Source organism: Pelodiscus sinensis, chromosome 1 (genome assembly GCF_049634645.1).
Source record: "Pelodiscus sinensis isolate JC-2024 chromosome 1, ASM4963464v1, whole genome shotgun sequence".
In the NCBI taxonomy this organism is placed as follows: domain Eukaryota; kingdom Metazoa; phylum Chordata; order Testudines; family Trionychidae; genus Pelodiscus; species Pelodiscus sinensis.
In genome coordinates, this window is record NC_134711.1 from 200,958,440 (window position 1) to 200,974,576 (window position 16,137).

The window sequence follows — 16,137 nt, forward strand, 5'->3', positions numbered from 1 at the left end:
TATCCCCAGTTGAGTGGCTACCATCAGTCTTGAAAGCAATGTACTGTGGTTAGCTATGCCACTGTTCTGAGTCCCTTTCCATTCTGGGTTATGCTCCCCAGTGCATGCTGGGACCAAAACTGTGCAGCAGGTGATTCTGGGTACATGTTGTCAGCATGCCATAATGCACTTGTCTCCTCCCTCCCCCCCTTTCTTGAAAGCAACAGCAAACAGTTTCTTTGCATCCTTTCCTTCTTCTTCCCTCTCACCCCGATTATCCACACAGATGCCATAACAGCGTAAGCATGGGATCTGTCATGGATACCGTTGAACATAAAAGATTATGGCAATCATATTAATCATGGTGAGGCTTATGCTGGAGAATATCCTGAGTATATTCAGGGTCTGCCAGAATGAGGAATAATCTCAGGAGTCTATGAACATACTGTCTTACGAAGCATGTGATTAAGTGACTGGCAAATGTCGCTGACATTCGATCTTCTGGACACAGTAACATGTCAGTTCTGGTATCGTGAGACACACACAAACTGTTGGGTCTGCGTAATAATGCAGCTATGGGATGATCAGCAGTGGTTGCAAAACTTTCACGGAAGTTTATGAATTGCTTTCTCCTGCCCTGACGTGCAAGAATACCACAATAAGACCTACTCTGACAATGGAGAAGTGAATGACAATTGCCCTATGGAAGCTTATGACACCAGACAGCTAAAGGGTCAGTTGAGAATCAATTTGGAGTGTGGAAGTCAACAGTGGGGGCTTCTGTGATCCAAGTAGCTGAGGCAATCAATACCCTTCTGCTATAGAATGGAGTAACTCTGGAAATGTAGAAAACCTAAGGGATGCCTTAACTGGTAGGGCGAAAGATGGAATGCACATTGCTATCTTGGCACTCAACCACCTTGCCAGAATACATTAACCACAAGGGGCACTTCTTGATGGTGCTGTGGGGGCCGGTGGATTACAAGGGCCATTTCACTGATGTCAACATGAGATGGTTGGGAAGAATGCATGACATGGCATGCATTAGGAACTCCTGCTTCTTCAGGAAATTGCGAGCTGGAATTTTCTTCCCAGACCAGAAAATTACAATTGGAGGTGTTGTAATGCTCATATTGATCCTTGGAGACCCAGTCTACCCCTTGCTTCCGTGGCGCATGAAGCCATTCATGGGCAGCTTGAACCACAGTAAGGAGCAGTTCAACTACAGGCTGAGCAAGTGCCAAATGGTGGTACGATGTGCTTTTGGACATTTAAAGGGAAGGTTCCTCAGTCTACTAACTAGGTTAGACCTCTGTGAATGCAAAATTCCCATTGTGGTGGCAGCCTGCTGTGTGGGTTGAAGTACAGCTCATAGCAAGTAATTATGAGTAGCCAGATACCAGGCAATAAGGAAAGCCACAAAGTGAAGGGCCAGGCAAATCAGAGAGGCTTTCAATTTTATGAATGTCCAGTTTTGAGATATATCCATGTTGGTCTTAACAAGGTGCCCTGGTATTCAATGTGCTTTCCTTTAGACCCGCCGCCCCACCCCCTTCAAAACAAGCAGTAAAGAGATTGTTCTGAAATTAACAATTTTTATTTAGAAGACACAATGCAGAGACAGAAAAGGAGTTCGTGGTAGCAGGTTGGGGGGGAAAGAGGCGAGGGAGGTTGTGTGATCACAGTTGTGAGAAGGACAGCCCTTTGCTTTGGGACACATCTCTGGGGGTTGAGTGTGAGGCTGCCCTTGACTCTCCGTCCCCCTCTTCCCCCTCCCAGTGAGGAGGGAATCTAGTTCTGCAAGGGCTGGAGGGGGTACTTGTGCATGTGTCTGTCCTGGAAGGCTGCCATGTGGTTCATCATATCTGCCGTGGTCTTCAAGACTCTCTCCTGGTTCTTCACTTCCAGCTCTCTGCACGCTTTCCTGTCTGCACACTCTGCTTTCATCTCCAGCAGCAGCGTATTTCTCCACTAATTTACATGTTCCCTGTCCAAGTGGGCAGGTTGTATTTGCTTTTTGAAGATGTTATCCCTAGTCCATTTTTGCCTGTGGATTTGATCCAGCAGGCGGAGCCAGAGACATGTGCAACCTGTTCACTGCTATTCCCTATGTAAGAAGACTTTGCAGGAGCTACATTGTAGAGCATGAAACCTCTTCAGTTAGCATAAAAGGAAGGTCTGTCTAGAGACAATGGGGACGTGTTATGTACAAGACCACAGTTATCCTTTCAAGCAGCCACTATGCAGCAGGTACAACACAGAGCTCTTAGGGGAGCAGCTGGACTTGTTTAGAGGCAGGCATGGTAAGGGACAGACCGGGGCTTGAGCTTATGAGGTGAAAGGGAGCCCAGGTGTGGCAGCAGGGCAGGGGCTCACATGGTGCCTCTGTGTTTGGCATTACACCCCTTCCCCCCCAATTTGTTGGAAGAGTGCAACTTTCCCGTCCTGCAGTGACATGCAGGCAAGAAACGCGAAGAGGGTCCAGGTGTCGTAAAAGTTCAGGGCAGGAGCTCATGTCATGCTTCATTGGGATAAGAAAATAGAGGTTTCTGCAAAGGCATCGGCTAATAGTTTCCTCTGCATCATTCAAGTTGCCATGAGAGATATCGGTCTTCTCCAAATCACACAGTGTGATAGGAAGCAGATTCTTACTGATTGTTGCCAGAAACCTGGATCTTATGCTTTGTGCTGTAATGATGCCAGACCCCTTACTGTTGGCTTGGTGTGAAAAGGTCTCCTACCCTAGAGGACAGACTAAGGTGGGCCTCTCCAGGAACCTTGTGAGAAGGATGAAAGAGTTCCTCCATAAGAACTTGATAGAGATGTGCAGGGAGGATTCCCACTCTGCCTTCAGACCATGTTAACAAGCTGTTCCAGGGACCCGCAGCTGTGTAGGTGCAGTGGGCACCACAGATCACAGGCTATTGCCTTAATCTAATTGTAGTACGATTTTTAAAAAAATGTGAACTCCACCAAAAGTGTCCTCCCCAGGCTCAATGCCCAACTCTGAGGTGCCCTGGCAGATTGGAGGGGATTGTTTTCAAGGTTCTAAAAAGTTTTTGGTTCTCTTAGTTGCCCCATTTGCCTGCTGACTGTTCTTTTCCTCTTCCTCCTCCTCCTCCTGCTTCACCATGCCTCCATGCTGCTGCCTGAGGCTGCCTGAGTGTCTTGGGAGGAATCCATGGTCTGGCTAGAGGAACTGGTCAGGTCCCCCCCGAGACCATCTGTTTGCCTCCTTTCTCTTCTGGTATGATTGCCTTTGCCCCTTTATTTTCATGTGGCACTGTTGGACATCCTTGGCATATCCTTTTTACTCCATGCCCTTTGCAATCTTGGCCCTTTGCAATTTTGGCATCTAAGTTCCTTTTGCTTGTTCTTAATTCTACAAGAACAGATTCCTCTCCCCACACACAGCAATGAGGCCCAGATCTCCAGCATGCTCCATGATGTTGCTCATTTGTGACCCTGGGAACTCATGGTCAGCTCTGCCAGGCTGGCCACACAGGAAATGCAATTCAAATTTTCTTGGACTTCTCCTGCTCACCTGGAGGTAGCAGTACAGTTGAAAATTCATGGCCAGAGGGACACCTTCCAGTGACCAAGAACTTCAACTTGCCACGGCAGTGCATCTGCACTACCATAAACTTGAAGTTAGCAAAGTTGAATTTAGCGGTATGTGAAAAGCTGGAATACCGAAATTGACTTTAATAGTTGAAAGAACAGGGTTGGTAGTATGTACTCATTGCTTAGAAATTTGACTTAATGTAGTTAAGTTTGACCTAAACTCACAGTCAATGGCCTTATGCTAATAACTTTGTGACATGCTACACTAAGCGCTTATGGGTTAGGAAATCTTGGTCATTGGCTCAAGAAGCTCAACTTGATACTTCAAAAAACACTATAGAGGTCATGACTAAACAGGTTTCCAAATTTCCATATTTTGCCCATTTTAGTAATGGAATCCTTCATCCCAATAACAAAGATCCCAAAGCCTCTAACTACCTGGCTGCATTCTGATTATCAGACAACTCTCTTCCAGGCCTAGAGCCCTGGTTCTGGGTTTTCAGTACCAGTTTTCTACCAAGCCTCCAAAGTCCTCTGACCTAAAAGTGAATTATTTAGGAATACCATCACAGTGCTGGAAATAGGCTGATTTAGGTGGACATTGTGATATTTGGGGCTGGCATTGTTTACAAAAATATGTTAAACTGTGGTGCTTCTTAGCACTGGTTAAGACTGCATACAGTTGGGGTGGATATTTTGCAGTTGCTGTCTAATAGCCAAGCATTAGAGAGGCAACACATCCATTCTATAATGGAATTATGATTTCTGTTTTAATCACTTGGTAGTACTGGACTGGTAATATGTCACTAAGAAACACTTTCATGCTTCTTTTCTTTCAAGAATGCTTGACCTGGGGAGCTGAATAGTTAATTGCAAAACACAGTAGTTTTCTACAGAAGCTAAAGGCATGGAGACTACGGGTTATTACTGCAGACACCACTTGACAAATGTATTGACGTTTTAGTAAAAAATAAGTTTGCCTTTTAAATATAATACATATTTGTCATATCCCTTAGCCTTATTACTGATTCATTCATTTGCTAATCAAACTGACTTATGTCTTGAATTCATCTGCTAAGGAGCCACATGTGTAATAAACCTATGCAGCTGCTAAATCTAACTTACTCATGAAGTCCGGTGTCTTTTGCCTGTAATTGGCATGTTAAAACTGGTTGTGTGAACAAGTTATACAATTCTGTGCTGTCTTTAAACAAGGTTATAATGTTCAATTAACACAATAGGAAGGAAGGAACAAACTGAGGCTAGATTATGTTGTTTTGGTGATACTACACCAAAAAAAATCCCTATTTTCGGAGTCTCCAGAGAAACCTTTAAAGCATTTTGGGGAGAAAGTGGGGAGCTAGTAGATCTAGGTCATGAAAGAAAAAATAATCAAAAGCAATATCTTTGATACATTAAATCATATTAAAAGGGGGAGGTATTTAAAATGAGAAATAGCATTTTGGACTATTCCAGTTATTTTATGTGTTTTGCAAAATTATTTTGACTTTATATTTCTTCTGTATAGTAAAATATATATTTCAGATTTATGCTCAAGTTTCAATGTCTTCATCCTAATTTATATTAGTTGAAGGTGCACAGTCAGTAAGCAACCCCTGTTCTGTTTTAAAGATGCAATTAAATTTCTGATGAAGGGGCATCAGACAATGTAGTCAGACTTTGAATGTCAAGAATGTAGAGAAATTTGGAGATATCCACTGAATAGCAAAATTTTGAAGTTATTAATAATAAATTCCTATTAGCTCAGTTTTTGAAAATGTCCTAATCTATATTCTTCTGAGTTACTCTCAGTTTTAGTGTAAATTGGATATCTGGTTACAATTAATTGCATATCTTCCATGAATATCTTAGGGAGTTATATTGAATACTTCAGTGTAGTACCTTTAACATTTATCCACTGATCTGCATATGATGATTTCTAAAAGCATGATGCATAAAAGTGGGCTTAGCAATTGCAAACCTTGTCTCAGAAATGTGAAATAATTGACCTCTAGTATATAACACACACAAAAACCCTTTTCCAATCTGTGAGAAAGACACTAATGATGATGACTTCTAAATTCACAGTATAGTCTGTGAATTCAGAAGAATCCTACTTTTCTAAAGTACTTTGCAAACTGATTTGAAAACTGGAAGATGATCAGAAATGTAATCATCCTGTAGTAAATGTTTTGCAGACCCATGATGCATTATGTACCACACACTGATGATATTTTTAGTTATAATCCATAATAACCTATAATAGCAGTATATTGTTTTATCTGCCACTGAAATATAACTACTCTTAAGTTATACAGTCCCTCTTGGACAGTACCAGTAACACTGCATAACAATTTGGAACTAATAAGCGAAAGCATTCTATTTACCTAAAACTATTTTTTTTAAAAACAGCAATTTAAATAGAATTAAAATATACAAATTGGAATCTGGTTGAAATCTAAGGTCTTGTGTATGTTAGAAAGTTATACCATTTTTGCGTAACAATAGAGTTACCGGTAGAGCCCTGAAGAGTAGATCCAGTATAAATATGCTTTATGTTAGAATAGCTATTTCTGTCTGGGAAGGAGAATAAGTTATACTGGTATGTGGCACTTAACACGAGTATTACACTACCATTAAAAATTGAACCCGTAAGTGACATAGTATTACAGGTACAACTTTCAGTTGTAGAGCAGCCTGAGGCTACACCAAACTTACTCTTCTGGAATTCCATATGGATTCTTCAATTCACAAATGTGGATCAAAAGTTGGAGAAGTCCAATATTACATTTCCGCTAATATCACCCTGTAGTAGTAGAGAAACAGTGGGGAGAGGACCATAATTAAACCACTAGCCCCAGTTTCTGCAGTCTCCTGTTCAAATGTATTGACTAGATTCAACACTTAACATTGCATATTGCATGAAGTAACTTCCTGCTTGGGCATGAGACTTGCTACTGTTGAAATAGAAACATAAATCAGAACGGGAAAGGAGAGAAATAAAACACTTCCCATGAGGTTTGAACAGTGGCCTTGGAAAGTAGAGGAAATAGCATGGTGAATGAAGGAGGCTGATAAATTGGGAGAGAAGTTCATCTAGACATCCTTTTGAAAGGAAACCTCTCATAGAACAGCTTTATCTATGTATCATAAAAAGTAAAATAAAATAAAAACCAAGGTCACAGAAAAACTCTTGAATGAATGAAGTATCTTTTGTATGCGGCCACAAAGCATTCTACTGTGATGGATCACGGAAGCACACAATTCATGTGGGTCACAAGTATAGCTTGCTGTTTATTACACACTATATAAACGTAAGCCATGGAAACATGAGAGCATAGACATGCCAAAGTGTATTTTTATCTTTTCAAAGGATATTTGTGATTAATCAGTGTTTTCTGCCTTATAGGCCTGCCTCGTCCCCTCAGCTTTCACATGATGATACTCATTCACGCATAGAACATTATGCTAGCAGGTATGAGACCAGCTGGGCACTAGGCAAATCTTTCTTGAAACAATCATTTAAAAATACACAACAAAAAAGAGAAGCCATCATTATAATTGAACGTAACTAGAGTTGATAATATATATTGCCTTCTAACTACTACTAACTACCTTCCAATTAATTTGCATGCCAGAGAATTGTGCAATGATGGGCAAGTAAATAAGAGCACGGGTTAACCCAAAGCATGTACGTTGGTTAAAACTGGCCTTTAAGTTGTGTGTGGGGGGAGAGGTATCTTTTTTTTAAGTTGTGCATTCTGCTTACAGCTTTCCAAAAGTTAACTACAACAGTTACATTTATCCAACATTGAAATACTAAAAAAAATTGAGCTTATGAAATACTTGGAAAGGTGCCTATCTCTGTTTTGGTACCCACTGCTATAGCTCACTTTTACCCCCTTTTAAGAGGACTTTTCATATTTTATGAACCAAACCATGGGGCAAGTGCTCAGCTCTGCTATGGAAAATTATTATTTTTCCCAAAAAAGGGCAATTTTCTAGGGAGGATTCTATATAAAATACATATTCATCTAAAAAATAATCAGATCAAGTGAGATGTTTTCCCGTTTATATGTCGATTCAAAAGGGAATAAATGTCCTCAACTAACTAGAAACATGTAGGTCACTTCAACTCTGGTATAGAACAATATGTGGAAGCCTATGACATAGCAAAATAGCTACTTGACTGGAAGATTAATACGTAATTTAGAGATTAATTTAGATAGATAACTGGTAATGAATAATCAATGGCAGCTGTTTCCAAGCCCATTAGTTAACTAGCAGCAAGAGAAAAGTTGTCCAAATGTAGGTTGACTATTGTGTAACCAAAATGTTATATATTTTAAGTTTTCAGGAAATTTAAAGCCGGAAAAATCTTCAGTGAGACTTACGGGTTTTATTGAGGTTTTCAATTTTTCCACAGGCTAGCAGAAATGGAGAACAGCAATGGATCTTACCTAAATGACAGCATTTCTCCTAATGAAAGCATGTAAGTATACTATCCCTATGAAGTATTTCTAATACACAATTGCTTGTGAAGGCTGGACCTTTCAATAAAGTGCCAATAATACTGAGTTTACAGTATTTTCTGGTTCACATCGGACTGTCGTCTGATCCCATTGTGCTATGTTCAGTTGTAGACTCCTCATGGCACACCACCACACAGACCAGTGCTTTATAAATCAAAGCTGCACATACAGAACTGATGATGAAATGTCAGCACACTTAAAAAGTAGTTCAGTGGTACATCTTCAACACAAATTTTTACAAAATACTTGGGGAAAAAAATCTGAGAGTATCTCATAAATTAAGTATTACTTGGTAGTCTGAAGTTTTCCTTTTCCTGTGAACTTTAAACTTAAAAGTGGATAAAAATGTTGGATACTAGAAATGTCAGTGCAGCCTTTTGAGGGGTCATCAAGGCCATACTAAAAAGAGTTAGTCTGCAAATAAATTCAATTATACTGCAAGCAACAGCAGCATGAGCTCATGCTAGCTATTAAATATTAAAAGTCGAAAGCCTTTATTAGACAGGATGTGGAAGAATGCACTGACAAATAGTCTCTATATTTCTTTATACATAAAGGGTCAAGAATGAAGCCAGTATGAAATCTACTAAATTTTGTTGAAACTAGTCCCCCTGCAAAAGTTATGCTTTTAATATTTCGTTTTCCTTGCTCGGGGAGGAAAAGGAGAAACCCTGTTGCTATGTGAAATACACACAAAAAGAAAAGAGGAAAACTGATTAAAGGTTAAACATTTCACATGCCCCATAGCTTTATTTTGAAAATACATTAAATACTAAATAGGTACTAAGCAAGAGCCTAAATGTTATTGGGCTTAAGTTCCTAAGTGCTCAAGTCACTTCTGAAAGTGGAATTTGGGTTATTAAATCATGTGGGGTTGGTCTACAATGCTGTACGGCATAGGTAGGCAATAATTTGTGATGAGGGGGCCACTCCAAGAATTTGGAACATGGTCAAAGTCCACACTCTTACATGACATGAATGGAGGAGGTCACTTCAACTCTGGTATAGAACAATATGTGGAAGCCTATGACATAGCAAAATAGCTCTTGACTGGAAGATTAATACGTAATTTAGAGATTAATTTAGATAGATAACTGGAAATGAATAATCAATGGCAGCTGATTATGCCAATGGAGGTGCAGGGTTTGGGATGGAGGTTAGGGAGCTTGGGTTAGGGAACTGGGGTGCCAGAGCAGTGTGGGGACTTGAAAGAGAGTGTGAGTAGAGGAGAGGGTTGTGACCTGGAGCAAGAGGGCAGAGGGTTTGGGTTGTGACCTGGGTCAGAAGATGCGGGTGCAGAGTCTGGGAGGAGGTATGAGTGGAGGAGTGGAGATGCAGAGAATTTGAGTTGTGATGGGCAGGTGTGCAGGAGGGAAAGAGAGGGTTGGGGGGAGGGAGGAAGTCAGGTGCCAGGTACACGCTCTGCTCAGGAGGCACTTACCTAAGTGGCTCCGTGCCTGCTACCCATGGAACTCTCAGGCAGTCTCCTTGATTGCCACGCCCCCACAGGATATTCATAGCAGCTGGTGTGTCACCAGTGGGAGTTATGAGATTGTGCTGGGAGTGGGGGCAGCACACACAGTCCACCCCACCCAGCGCATGCCATCCAGAGAGCAGATGGCCACCCGCAGCTGGATGCTCTGAGGGGTTTTTTTTGTGGGGGGAGGGGAGGAGAAGGAAAGGGGATAACGGGTGGGGCACAGAAAGCAGGGAGCCTGCCGGAGGTTCCCACTGATCCACAGGCAATAATTTGCTCATCCCTGCTGTAGAGTAACACTGTTAGTCTACTTAGGTCGACATAACCTAAGTCAACTGACAGCGGTGTCTACACCATGCTGTGCTGAGCATAGATTCTCTCCTGCTGACTTACCTCCCACCTCTCATCGGGGAGGTGGAGTCGCTCTGACATAGATTATCTAATTTTTACCACACCTGCTAAACTGACACCATTGCATTGATCACAGCAGTGCTGACTTAACGAAAAGTGCAGATGTGCCCTTAAGGTCTTTTGAATATTTTACTTTAAGAACCTAACGGGGAAACCATGTATCTGACTCTACGCGAAATGCTGTCAAATACATCACACAAATTATTGTTTTTTAAATTCTCCTTCATCAACTTTTATTCTTTGTTAAGTCTTCTCTCCACAGATTTGTAATTTAGTTGTATGGATCAGCTCAAGGCTGGAATGTTGCATAAATATTCTAAATATAGACATTAATGATTCTTTAAAATCTGTTGTTTTAAAAAAGGGATTGTCTGTTTTGAAGTCACAAATGTTCCAGATGGTTTTATTAACTCAAATAATTTTAGAATGATCTGAATTGTTTAGCACTCTTAGGGTACGTCTAGACTACAGGCTTCTGTCGACAGAAGTTTTGTCGACAGATACTGTCGACAAAACTTCTGTCGACAAAGAGCATCTAGACTACATTGAGTTCTGTCGACAAAGGAAGCTGCTTTGTCGACATGGTAGTGTAGACGCAAAGGACAGTTTACATGCAATAACACCTTCTGTCGACAGAAACTCTGTCGACAGAAGGCGTTATGCCTCGTAAAATGTGGTTTACCAGCATCGACAAAACTGCTGAGTTCTGTTGACGTTATGTCGACAGAACTCAGCGGTAGTGTGGACGCAGGTATAGTTTTGTCGACAAGTCCATTTTTGTCGACAAAACCCTGTAGTCTAGACGCACCCTTGTAGTCTAAAAAATGGGTTTTCTGGTGTTTTAAGGAATACAATTTAAAGCAGCAATATTTTCATGTGTGAAAAGTATCAACAGTGAACACATAGATGCCCAATCAAACATGAAACAAAGAAAAATGATACAAAATTATTTTTCTCAATATGATTTTTTTGAAAAACAAAACTCTCCTCTTCCCATTGTTTACTGTGATTTCTCTCCATCCAGAACCCACTCTGCTCTTTCACTATTATTCCTCATGGTATAATTTTAGCACAAGTTCCATATATACTATTTTTTAACACCCAGACCTCCCAGTGAACTTTGGAAATATTCAAGGTGTACAGAATTGGGCTTGTAGATTTGTAATTTCTTTGTGGAGGGAATTTTTCCCTTTATATATCTGAAAAAATGTCATGAGCCCAACATCACATAATATCAGACATTTTTAAAAGGAAAATTAACAGACTGGTTACATGTGTAAATATGAACATAATTTATAACTTTATAAGAAAGTGACCTGGCCACTGACATAATCAGTGAAAGTCCCTTGACCCAGTGAATTTGGCATAATAAGACTCTAACTAAAAATTATTGAAAAAGAATTCTGTTAAAATGGGATACATAAAACTTCATTAACACCAACCATAAAACAAGAAGATGCATGCAGTACAAACAATCTATAGTTTTACTAATATTTTTTATCAAATATCAAACTATATATTAAACAAAAAGGAGAAGGAAGGCAGGTGTAAATGAAAGAAAAGCTACCTATAAGAAAAATGGATATACAAGACTATGGTAAAAATAAATGCTTTGACCTTGCTTCCACAAAATTTTGTGCAGTGGCATAACAGGTAGCACAAGGTGGTGATTCTTCAGTGCAAGTGTGAGTAAGTCAGATTGAGCGCTAGATGTATGAAAAGTGAAATATGAGGACAAAGATGCTCAGGTGCACTAGAGTTGTGAATGAAACACCTGATGGGGTGGGGGAGGTAAAGGCGGATCCTATGCATATGGAGCATGAGGGAAGGCATGTAATGAATTGATTTAATAATCATTTGAGCAAATTTCACTGCAAGTACACAAATTTCTCCTGCTACTTGCAATGAATCTAGCTGAATTTCTTCAAGAATGAAAAGATTTTTCTATGAGTTGCCTTCTATTCATAATCATAAAGATAAAAAAGAAGATGAAGGAAGCAGCTTTGGGGTTTTTGCTATGTTTTTCCAGAGATGATGAGCATTTGCTAATCCAGCACTACTGCCAAAGTTTGAACCAGGAATCCCCACTGAGCCAGCCTCGCAGTCCTGCTCAGATTCTGATTTCTCTGGAAAGTGAAGAAAGAGGTGAGCTAGAGAGAATCCTAGCAGATCTGGAGGAAGAAAACAGGTGAGCTATCTTCCAGCTGATATCATAGTTGTGTATACATGATACATGCACATAACAGGGCAAAAGTGAAACTGAGAAACCTGCTGTTACAATATTTGTTTTATTAAGCTTTTCTGTTCAATTTCTTGCATATGTTCTCTCTCACACTTTTTGGTAGATACATGAGAAGGGATATAATGAAATGGAATAAATATAGGCCCATTGATGCTTTTGATTCAATCATGAATCAGCACTGTTTTGTTTAGCCTGTTATGCAGAATCTTTTGTAATGATAAAACTTCAAAGGAAAATACGGGTCATTTATTTTGGGATTATAGGTTTATTTATTACAAGTTCTGTAAACAGTGTTGCATAACTCTTCTTTGTGTACAGTGTATTGAATTCTTTATATCAGCATGAATTTAAAATAACTCTTCAGTGTTACTTTATTTTGCATTCATTCGGCATTACATGAGAGAGATTTGTGTAAATTTTCTGCCATAGACACCTGATGAGGAGGGATTTTTTTGGAAAATAACCAATTGGATAATATAGAGGCCATCCTTGCTATAAATCCAAGATACATTCCAAAAAACTTGGACTTATAGTGAAACAACTTAAAGCGAGGAATCTTTTTCCCATGACTGACTTCCCTTTGTGCAAATTGATTTTTTTCTTGTGACTTAAGAGCAGGAAATGGGAGGACTTATAACGCATCGATTCCTACAAGCATCGATGACTTGAGCGTGGAATGGATGTATACCAGGGTAACTTATAGCATGAACACCCTGTATGTGCCCTAGAAAGAAGGGTAAGAGGGGGGGAAAGATAGAGAGCTGAAATCACTTCAAAATAGTATTCTATTGAAAGATAAAGGAGCTGTGAAATAACTAAGCAGTACCTTTGTACAGAGTGAATTCCCCCTGTACCCTTAGTGGTCATAAATGGGTGCACAGACTTTGTTATGGTCCTCTGCACAGGAGGAATATTATGTCAGTTAGTTGAGACATGCATATTTCATACTTTTACTATGTCACCTGGTTCTTAATCCTTTGATGGCACGTATATGTCTTCATTTTCTCTTAATTTAACTTTTCATTCCTAGCTTTTCTTTGCCTTTCATAGCCAGGGCTCAACGAATACACTCGCCCACTCACCTGTGGCAAGTAGATTTTACTAGCTGGTGAGTGCAGGGACGGACTGGCCCGGTGGGCCGTTGTGATGGGCTGGCCGAAGCCCGCACTACAGGCAGCGTGGCCCCATCCAATCCGCCAGCTGGCAGAGGAGCAGAGCGCTGCTGGGGAGGGGGAAGTGCGGTGATTCTTGCCACCGGGGTGCCTGCGTTAGCTCCGGCGCGAGGAGGCGGGGCACGAGCCAGAGGGCGGGACGTCAGCAGGACGTGGCCCCGCTGATTTTAAAGAGCCACGGCAGCTTGGCTCTGGCCACGTGTCCCTGGGAGCTGGCTGCAACGCAGCCAGGCCCTGCCCTGCCCCGCCCCACCCCACCAGCTCCAGTCCTGCTACGGCCCCAGCCCCCTCACTGGTGAGAGACCAGTCCCTGTTGACCGCCCGGCTCGCTGCACTCCCCCCGCGCTCCTTTGTCTCTGCTCCCCCCCATCCCTGCCCCCCCAGCTCTGTGCTGCCCATTCCCTGCACTGCCCCTAGACCCCGATCCCTCTGCCCCTTCCGTTCCCCGCATCCCATTCCCCATGCCTCCACCGTACCCTGCTCCCCCCGATCCCTGCATCCCTCTGTAATTCCCGATCCCTGCGCACCCCAGTACACCCCCACTGTTCCCTGCACCCCTCTGGCTCTCTACTGTCCCCACACCCTCCTCCCCCTGTGGGTCAGGAGTGATGGGTGCTTGTCCATAGGGAGGGGCTGGACAGGGCAGGGAAAAGGCTGCTGTGACCCAGGAGCGAGTGAAAGGGGGAGTTCACTTGAAGCGCCTTTGCCTTAATGGAAAAAACGAATGAAAATGCTATTTGCTGTTTATAGGGCTAAAATGCCGGCACAAAAATGAAAACAAAACAAAAAACCCATTGCAAAATGCAAACATGTAAAAGACAACAAAAAAGGGGGGGGGGCGGCTAAAAAATGTATTGCTTAGGGCAGCAAAAAACCTAGAGCTGGCCCTGGGGGAGGGGAAGGGGCTGGGGTGGGCTGGGGGAAGGAGAGGAGAGGGGGAAAATATGGGGAAGGGACTTGTGCTGAGGGGAGGAGGTCAGGAGAAGAAGATGAAAGGGGAAGGCACAGGGGTGCAGGAGACAAATGCCAGGGGGCCAAGTGCAGACAATGAGGAAAAGGGCAGGAGGGGAGGTGTCAGTGGGAGGGGGGAGAGGGAGGTGCTGGGAGAAGGCTTGAAAGAAGGGGTGGACGTGAGGAAGGTGGGGATGGAGCAAGGCATGTGTAAGGGCACAGGGGCATGAGGGGAACGGGGGAGACGGTGGTGAGGGGGTGGATATCGGAGAAAAGAGAGCAAAGGGGGCAAGGGCAGTGAGGGAAGAGGGAGGCACCAGGAGGGTGCAGGTGCCAGGGGTTTCTGTGGGTGAAGCAGAAGGGCAGACACCTGCAGTGGAGAGACCAGCACCAGAGGAGAGAGGCAGGGCAGGTGTGTAGAGGGAGGTGTTAGGAGAAGGGATGAGGCGGGGTAGCTCACATGAGCAGAGTGAGGCTACGGGAGGAGTGGGCACAGAGGGGAGAGAAGGGCTGGTGGAGGGGGGCAGGTCTCAGGAAGGTTGAGGGCAGTGAGAATGGGAGGAGTCAGGACAACAGAGGAGGGTGAGGGGTTAGGGGGCAGCAGGCACCAGGGGAGCTGATAGAGCAAGGGGAGGAGACATGGCAGCAGAGGAAAAGGTAGAGGTTTATAAGATATTTATTAATAACTTGGGTGATATTTATTAATAACTTATTAGTAATTATTGTTCTTATTCTTATTAGGAATTTATGCCATTAAAAAAACACTTTTTGCGGCGGAGGGTGGCAAATCCCTTTTTTGTCTGGCAAGTAGGGTTTTCCATAATTTGTCAAGCCCTGTTCATAGCAAAGGGTCAAGTGGGTTTTGACCGCATCAAAACGCTGTGGCAATATTTCTCTGGTACTTTGGGGGACTATTGCTTCACTCAGCCAGCCTAAATCAGCACTAAACCTGGCAGATTTGATGACTGGCAGATTTAATATTGAGACCCCAAGAATTGAAAATTAGTGAGTCAGATGCACCAAAGTCATAAGAAATAAAGAAACTAGTGAACTGGGGGTTCTTTTATTTGCTTTCTGTTTTCTAAGCCTTTAGGGTGCACTTGATTTACCATTTCGGACTTTTTTTTTCTGCTGCGAGGGCTAGAAATGTTTGCTGTTGTTAAATTAAAAGTATGATTTTCAGGTAATGACTTGCCTCGGGAGCTGAGATTTTTAGAACATTCCTTCTTACAGAACTCATGCAATAATTGCAGGATTTTGAAACACTGCAGATTCCCTTTGTTTCCAGAATTCTTGGTGTGGCACAGATTTGTTGTAATGGCTCTTTCGCCACACTGTCTCCTAGCCATCAGCATTGACATTGTGACTGAGAGCTTCTTAGGCCCAGCTGATCCTTGACTGCCAGAACGGCCTCTGGGAGGGTTTGGCAGTTGGCATAAATCAGAGCAGCCTGAAATAAACTGATCTAGCACCCACATAGCCCTAGGATAAGGGAGAAACACAAAGCTTCTTTTGCAATTCCTTCTGGGTTTGCACTAAAAGCATGCCACAGATTGAGAGCCATATCTCAGTACAAGAACTATGCTGTAATAGAGCCTGCAAACACCATTTCTGACTTCTCTGTCCACACTAGAGCTCTGCACACAACTGTGCCAGGAAGGGTCACTAACCTCCTTAACAAAAAAAAATCAAAAAAACAAACAAAAAAACCCTGTAAATTATGCTCAGAGCTACTCATTGTTCCTTCTCTTTTCTGTTTATTTGTAACACTCAGTTGTTGCATCTTGTGTTAATTCAGGCTGTGAAATC

The 16,137-nt window shown here is 42.3% G+C and overlaps 1 protein-coding gene across 17 annotated transcripts in view; it reads left to right on the forward strand.

Moving 5' to 3' along the window:
* The window catches only part of DMD (dystrophin), a 2,108,520-nt gene that overhangs the window by 2,050,171 nt on the left and 42,212 nt on the right, over positions 1 to 16,137 (forward strand). For 14 of the 17 annotated variants that reach the window (XM_075916549.1, XM_075916586.1, XM_075916651.1 and 11 more), the window contains 3 exons: positions 6,953 to 7,018; positions 7,970 to 8,035; positions 11,993 to 12,151. In XM_075916549.1, coding sequence (XP_075772664.1) covers positions 6,953 to 7,018; positions 7,970 to 8,035; positions 11,993 to 12,151 — 291 coding nt within the window. The remainder of the gene's footprint in view (positions 1 to 6,952; positions 7,019 to 7,969; positions 8,036 to 11,992; positions 12,152 to 16,137) is intronic. The other 3 variants (XM_075916514.1, XM_075916316.1, XM_075916448.1) reach the window with 1 other exon arrangement.